Consider the following 8,460-nt stretch of genomic DNA (forward strand, 5'->3'; position numbering starts at 1 on the left):
ATGACGCAAATGGCAATGGGATAAAAATGGTTCTCCGTATCCTGTGCAACCGTGCTTAGCAGCACGCTCTCATACTTGCCGTATAAATGAGTGTAGTTGATCGCAATAACCTTCCTTATGTGGGCAAATCCCCTAATGCAAGGGCCCAATGATAAAAAGTAGTACATAAATCTACAATCGACCTTGTTTACTATGATGGAATAGGTAGTGCCAGCATTAAGAGCGTCGATCATGTATGAAAAAGCGGGCAGGCAGGAATACCCTTGCTCCGCTGTCCCTCAAACCATTTCCTTGGCAATCACACCCCCCAACCAATATTTCCAATAGCTTGGTCTACTTTTCAAGTTCTTGAAAACGATCCTCCGAATCTCGCTAGTGTCCGATTCACACACAGTGATGCAATGACTTTAGATAAGATTTTTCTATGGCAGCGGGTGACGTATTCGACACCGCAACTGTGCTCATCGACGTATTTATAGATGATGAATCTGTTCGTGCATTCATACTTCTTCACCCGCAATATCCACCCGTAGCTAGGACAAACACATTTCACCTTGAAGAATTTGCTGCAGCTCTTCAACATAGCATAATCAAAAGAATTTCTCATAGCTGCTACATCCAACAACAATTTCAGCTCCTTTATACTGCTAATTGTTTTATTTAATTGAAATTTAGTTCCGTCGGAGAAGGTGTGGTTGGTTTGTGCTCCTAATTCGCACTCTTCTCCCCCTTCTTCAGAGAAAATTGGATCTTTCAATTCCATTGAATCATATTTCGAATCCATTGGATGAGCATCCAAACTCTCATCTTTAAATGAATCATGTTTGTTGATTGTCGGCTGTGGTGACGGGATTGTCGGAGACTCCGGAATGATATTTATCCTTAATAATGGCCTAGAGCCATCGGCAACGACATCCAACATGTATAACGACACATGCCAATCATTATTTATGAACGTGGGATGTATTTTACCCCGCCCATTCATTACATAGCTAATCACAATATTCTTTGGCTCGCATTCTAATTCTCCGCTCTCAATTACACTTCGAACTATGTCGTCGTACGATCCATTGTGACGGAACGGGATGGGTACTGTCTCCTTTGTAGATGAATTCCACCTCCAATAGTTAGGACCCTCCTTCCACGCACCCATATAATTACCACCCAAAACAACTGCCTCAGCTACTGCCATAATAGACCACACAAATCGACAATAGATCAAGGTTTAGGTCTATAGCTGGTCGATGACTGGTCGATCACTGGTATGAATACGTCCGTACAAAGACGCGAATCGATTGATTTTTGATATAATCGTTGCCCTCCTAGCTCTGGGATGGAAAAATGTATGTGTAGGACTTCTAAACAACTAAAATATATCCAATGACGAGGTATTCACCAGATTTGAAAAACTTTTCGAGCTAGTAGAAATGGTGAAATTTTTTTTTTTTGCATTTCTTTTCAAAAAGGATGGAACAACAATGGAGGCAATGATGAAGAATGGAGATTTTCAGTTGTGATGAACTATTTTTCGTCAGAAAAGTGGCCGGAATCGGAAATATTATTGGTGAAAAAGGGAGCTCCTATTGGTGACATCTTGGATGGTTTTCTAAATTAAAATAGGAAATATGAAAAAATGGTGGAAATATAAAAAAAGGTGGGAAATATTAAATATTAAATGGATGAGGTGGGGGACTAAAGTGTAAAGTTTAAAACTTGTGTGGTAGATTTGTATATAAGAAGGGATGACCTAATTTTTCAAGACTTGTGTCTAAATGCCAAAATAAGTTTTGAAAGTGTCTATTTTGCCAACTATCCCGAGAATCTAGATATGACTAAGAGCTTGACCTAATCCTGCTGATGTGAACTCAAAAAATGTTTGAAGTAGAACTCCAACGAGGCATTGGACCATTTCGACTGTCCATCCAGGCATTGACCCATTTCCACTGTCCATCCATTTGTGGGTGAAAACTAGTGTAAAAATGAAACTCCATTCAAAGCCTATCAAATAACTCTCTTCAAAAGTTCCTACAAAATAATGCAGATCTCGATCACTAGTGATGTACCTTGGCAAGCCCCAATGCTTCACCATATTCTTGAATAATAGTTTGCTAGCCTCTTTGGCAGTACAACCTACTATGGCGTGGATGACCATGATTGTCCCATATACATCGGACATTGGCATGTAAGAGATGAAGTCTATAATCACACCCTCTCATGAATGCTTTGTAACATTGTCTTCATGCATGTATGGCCAATAATATACTGACTCGATCAAGGCCTTTGTGTGACGCTGTCCTGGGTGCCCGGCCCATAATGTGTCATGGCTTTCCTTCATGATTTACTACCTAATTGTTTCAAACACAGGCACATAAACCCTTTGATCTGGGTTGAGTAATAGCTCGTCTTTATCACAAAAATGTCTCATGATGCCTTTGAAAGCTAACTCCATAAGTTGTTTTGCTATTGGGCCATGTTTAATTCCATCCTCAATAGCTTCCCAAACTTTACAACCTATTCTACTAATGGCAGTAATCTCGAACTTTCTAGTTAATATATGTTAGCCACAATGTTTTTTTTTTTTTTTTTTAATTTAATTTCCAGGTATGGAAACCTGGTGATGTATATTAATTATGAAGAAAAGAGGGGGGACTAGGCCTAACCCTCAATATACATCAATGTTGTTGTTCCCTAGTTTGTACTCCAACACCTAGTCAAACTCTGCTAGGAAATCCTTCTACCTGGCTTTCTTTGGTGTGAGATTCTTTTGTGATTGGAAATAACTAGTGACCATATTATCATTCTTATTTAGGAACTTTGACTCAAGCAAGTAATGTCTCCACGTGCGTAGTTAATGCAATATGGTTCATCTTATTCTCTTATATATATAATGTACTATTACCATTCTATATCATTTAACTTGTGGAACTTAAATCCAATTGGGTGTTTACGTTTTATCAAGATACTTCAATGGAAAAGTCAGAAGCATTAGTGCGTACCTTAAATGTCATGGTAAAATCAGGCAGCACCAGGACCGACTCTTTTATCATGAAGCCATTAAAAAATGCCTTCTGATAGTGCTCGCTCCAAACCCATGGATTCTTCTTCTTCAATAACTAAGGTGGCCTTAGTAACCACTAATGATCACCTACGATCATAGTTATCACCTCCAAGAAAAGATATAAGTTTGGTCACCTTCACGGGTCCCTCCAATCTTGAATAGCCCACACTTTAGATTTGTCCATGCGCAAGCACCCTCCGCTAATGACATGACACAAAAAGTGTAATTTATGCTAGGAAAACTCACACTTTTAATTTCCCATATGATGTAAAGCTCATTGTCTTACAAGAGCTAGACAACCTTTTTTAAGTTCTCAATATGCTCCTCCAAGGTATTTCTATAGATGAATATGTCATATAGTTACACTACCATGAATTGGTCTAGGTAGGGATGAAAAATCTTATTAAACAGTGCACAAAAGGTTGCGGGTGCATTGATTAAGCTAAAAGGTATCATCAACCACTCATAGGCTTTTTATCATGTCATGCACGCTATCATTATCGCACCCTCTTATGCTATTCGCACTTAGTAATAACCCTTTTAATGATTCACCTTGGTAAAGTACTTGGCCTATCTAAGTACATTAAATTAAGTCAACAATAAGTGGGATAGAATACTTCTTCTTTACTATCACTTTGTTGAGCGCTCAATAGTCTATGCATTTGTGCAATGACCCATGCTTCTTCTTTTGAAGCATGATTAACGCTCTATATGGTGATTTAGATGGGTGGGTATGATCGACTTTGAGCAACTACTTCAATTGTTTTCTCATCTCTACCAACTCAGGTAGAGTCATGCCTTATGGGGAATATGTGGATGTCTTGGCTCCAAGTTCCAATTCTATGTTATGATTTACTTTGTTCCTAGCTAGGAGGCAAGTGCTGTGGCAGTTCCTTGGGCATCACATCCTTCTTCTGTTCAAGCACCTTCTCTATGCATGGTGGTGTTGCCTTTTGGGCACCATTGTCTTTAACCAATCTTGAATGGTGGTTATGAATATCGACTCTCCTTTCTTAAGGCCCTTTAATTACAAGCTGCATTGATTATATTTGTGCCTGTCCTTTCATTTTTTGAACCTTAAATAGGGATGCCCCTACAAGTCCTCCTCATTGCCTAACCAAGAGTCATTGGAGGTAAGGATAGATCATAGAATGCCACTTTTGGAAGTACTCGATCTTTCCCAAGAATTATGTCAGAGGTATCTATAGTGTTAGAAAAATGCGTAAGTGCTGCAACAGCCTTATTTCTAAGTTATCTGTATAGAAGTTGTTATCTGTAAGCAATTATTTGGTTTCTATCTGTAGTTGTTATCCTTATCCTTAGGAGTTGGTTACTTAGTTTCAGTTAGGACTGTAACTTATAAATAAATTTAAATCTGCAATAAAGTTGTAGTTTTTGCTTTCATCAACATCTCTCTGTTAATTTATCAAACTCATGTTCCACGTGTTCATCAACAAGTAAAATCAGTTTCTTATGTTCTTCACTCTCTGGAAACTTACAATTGGTATCAGAGCACTTATTTCTTGAGGGATCTGTGGGTGTTTCATCAAAGTAATAACTGAAACAAGGCAAGTTTATGAAGCATGGAAGTGGAATCAAGTTTTTCAACTATGGCACCACCTGTGTTTAATGGTGATAACTATCAGATTTGGGATGTAAGGATGAAAACTTATCTAGATGCCATGGATATGTGGGAGACAGTTGAAGAGGATTATGAAATTCCTCCATTGCCTGACAATCCAACTATAGCCCAGATCAAGAACCATAAAGACAAAAAGACCAGAAAATCAAAGGCAAAAGCCTGTTTATTTCAGCAGTATCTTCTTCAATTTTCACTCGAATTATGTCTCTAAAGTCAGCCAAAGACATATGGGATTATCTCAAGTTAGAATACGAAGGGGATGAGAGGATCAGCGGTATGCAAGTTTTGAATCTTATAAGAGATTTTGAGATGCAGAAGATGAAAGAAACCGAAACCATAAAAGATTACTCTGAAAGGCTCTTGAACATAGCAAATAGAGTAAGATTACTTGGTTCCGTATTTAATGATTATCGTATTGTTGAAAAATTCTGGTAACTATGACGGAAAGATTTGAAGCAACCATAACTACTTTGGAAAACACTAAGGATCTGTCCAAGATCACCTTGGCGGAGTTGTTAAATGCTTTGCAGGCTCAAGAATAATGAAAGGTCATGAGCGATGAAGGAAATATCGAGGGAGCATTGTTTGCCAAGACTCAAGATGGAGGTAAAAATAAAAAAAAGAACAAGAAAAATAATGAAAGAACTCTAACAGGTACTGCAACAGAAAAAACTGGAAACAAAAAGGAAAGTTTTCCTCCATGTAAGCATTGTAACAAAAAGGTGTTGGAGAAGGCCTGATGCTAAGTGTAGTAAATGCAATCAACTTGGGCATGAAATGATCATTTGCAAGAACAATAATCAATAACAAGAAGCAGATGCTCAAACCGTTGATGGAGAGGAGGAAGATCAACTCTTTGTTGCTACATATTTTTCAAGTAAATCATCAAGTGAGTGTTGGTTAATTGATAGTGGATGTACTAATCACATGACAAATGACATGGATCTCTTCACGGAATTAAATCCTACGACCTTTACTAAAGTCAAAATAGGTAACGATAAATATATTCCTATACAAGGAAAAGGAACGATTGCTATTCTAAGTCACTCAGGTACAAAAACAATTTCTGAAGTGCATTATGTACCTGAAATAGATTAGAACTATCTTAGTGTTGGTCAATCGATGGAAAACGGCTCCAAACTAAATTTTGAAGATAAACATTGCTTGATCAAGGATGCATCAGATCAATAAATGTTTAAAGTAAGAATGAGAGGTAAAAGTTTCTCATTAGATCTATTTGAGGAGGAGCATGTGGTTTTTTTCAGCCAAAGAAAATATTGCAGAAGTATGGCACAAGAGACTCGGACATTATACTATGAAGGGTTGCTTAAAATGCAAAAGGCAGAAATAGTCGAGGACCTACCTATTTTAGAAGTGAATTCTTCAAATTGCCTTCCGTGTCAATATGGGAAACAAAGCATACTTCCATTTCCAAAGACAACTTGGAGAGCGTCAAAGAAATTGCAACTAATTCATACCGATATAGCAAGACCTTAAAGTATCCCCTCAATAAAAGGTGGTCTTTACTATATCATCTTTGTTGATGATCTAATTCGCATGTGTTGGATTTACTTTCTCAAGTATAAGTCAGAGGTTGCTAATGTCTTTCGAAAGTTCAAAGAAAAAGTAGAAAATGAAGCTGCTTGTAAAATTCAATCCATACGAACAGATAATGGAAAGGAATACACTTCTCAACAATTCAACATTTTATGTGAGGAAGCAGGGATTCATCACTAGCTTACTACTCCGTATACTCCTCGACAAAATGGAGTAAGTGAAAGAAGGAACAAATACATAATGGAGATGACCAGATGCATGTTGCACGAGAAGAACTTACCAAAGAAATTTTGGGTAAAAGCAGAAAATACATCAGTTTTTCTACAAAATAGGCTTCCCACAAAGGCGGTGAAAGGTCGAACTCCTTTTGAAGCTTGGTATGGGTTCAAACCATCATTAAACTTCCTTAAAGTGTTTGGATGTCTCTGTTTTTCCTATGTTCCTTAAGTTAAATGAGACAAGCTAGATAAAAAATCTATTCCAGGCATTTTTATTGGATACAGTGCAGTTTCAAGGCGTATAAAGTCTTCCAACCATAAACTAAAAATATAATCTTCAGTAGAGATGTACATTTTATGGAGAATGAAGAATGGTGTTAGAAAGACTCAAAGAAATCTGTCCTGAACTCTTCGAACTCAGCAGAAAAGTTTTTTGCCAAAGTTCCTGAAAAACAAACATCATTCTCATTGCAAGATGAATTGGTAGATCATTCACTGGTTAAAGGTACTCGACTACTCACTGATATATATCAGAGATGTAATATGGCAGTATCTGAACCTGTTGGGTACATTGAAGCCAAGAATGATAAAAATTAGGTAGCTGCGATGAAAGAGGAGTTGTTTATGATTGAGAAGAACATGACTTGGAAGCTTGCTGATCAACCTAAAGACAGAAAAATAATTGGGTTGAAATGGGTCTTCACAACAAAGTTAAATGCTGATGGTTCAGTTAATAAGCATAAAGCAAGACTTGTCGTTAAGGGATATGCTCAAATTTTTGGTGTGGATTACTTTGATACATTTGCAGCAGTGGCTAGGCTTGATATGATCAGGTTACTTCTTTCTCTTACTGCACAATTGTGCGGGAAAGTGTATCAGATGGATGTCAAATCAGCATTTCTTAATGGTTTTCTCCAGGAAGAAATTTATGTTAAGCAACCCGAAGGCTTTGTGATGATAGAAAAAAAGGACAAAGTTTACAGGCTAAGAAAGACACTTTATGGACTTAAACAGGCACCAAGGGCCTGGTATGGTCGAATAGATGATCATTTGCTTGGGTTAGGCTTTGAAAAGAGTCTATCAAAATCTAATCTTTATGTTAAACATAATGGCATTAATATTCTTGTTGTGTCTATATATGTTAAACATAATGGCATTGATATTCTTGTTGTGTCTATATATGTTGATGATGTACTAGTTACAGGGAGCAATACTAAGCATATTGAAGATTTCAAGTAAGAAATGATGTAAGCCTTCGAGATGACTAATCTTGGTCTAATGTCCTATTTTCTTGGAATAGAAATCAAACAGGGATAGAATGAAGTTTTCATTGTCAAAAGAAATATGCTAAGAAAATTCTGAAGAAGTTCAACATGGAAGATTGCAAGGAGATAAGTACTCCTATGAACCAAAAAGAGAACCTAACCAAGAATAATAGAGCAGAGAAAGGGGAGGAAACATACTTCAGAGCTTTAGTCGGTTGTTCGATGTATCTCACACCTATAAAACCTAATATTTTATATGCTGTAAGCATTTTATCGAGGTTTATGCATTGTGCTAGTGAGATGCATCTAAAAGCAACAAAAAGAGTAATTAAATACATCAAAGGAACCATTAATTATGGTGTCAAGTTTCAGAAAAATCTAAATCTAAAACTACTTGGGTATTCTGATAGTGATTGGGCTGGATCAATAGATGACATGAAGAGCACATCTGGATATTGCTTTAGTCTTGGCTCAGGAATATTTTTGTGGTACTCAAAGAAGCAGGATATTGTGGCTCAATCCACTGCAGAGAAAGAATTTGTGGCTGCAACAGCAATAACAAATCAAGCTCTGTGGTTGAGGAAAATATTTACTGATCTGCATATGAATCAAACAAAAGGAACTGAAGTATTTATGGACGACCAATCTGCGATAGCAATTTCTCACAATCCTGTATTTCATGCCAAAACAAAATACTTTAATATCAACTTTTCTTCTTGA

The 8,460-nt window shown here is 37.1% G+C and overlaps 2 protein-coding genes across 2 annotated transcripts; both read left to right on the forward strand.

Annotated features, from left to right (window-relative positions):
* The first annotated feature begins 4,668 nt into the window (after window positions 1-4,668).
* LOC107855189 lies at window positions 4,669-5,255 on the forward strand. Its single transcript, XM_016700180.2, has 3 exons — window positions 4,669-4,861; window positions 4,918-5,131; window positions 5,231-5,255. The coding sequence occupies exons 1-3, from the start codon at window positions 4,669-4,671 to the stop codon at window positions 5,253-5,255; spliced, it is 432 nt and encodes a 143-aa protein (XP_016555666.2).
* A 2,593-nt stretch (window positions 5,256-7,848) lies between these two features.
* Window positions 7,849-8,460, forward strand: LOC124898072 (secreted RxLR effector protein 161-like). Its single transcript, XM_047411693.1, has one exon. It carries the CDS (start codon window positions 7,849-7,851, stop codon window positions 8,458-8,460), a length of 612 nt encoding a protein of 203 aa, XP_047267649.1.

Source organism: Capsicum annuum, chromosome 4 (assembly GCF_002878395.1).
Source record: "Capsicum annuum cultivar UCD-10X-F1 chromosome 4, UCD10Xv1.1, whole genome shotgun sequence".
In the NCBI taxonomy this organism is placed as follows: domain Eukaryota; kingdom Viridiplantae; phylum Streptophyta; class Magnoliopsida; order Solanales; family Solanaceae; genus Capsicum; species Capsicum annuum.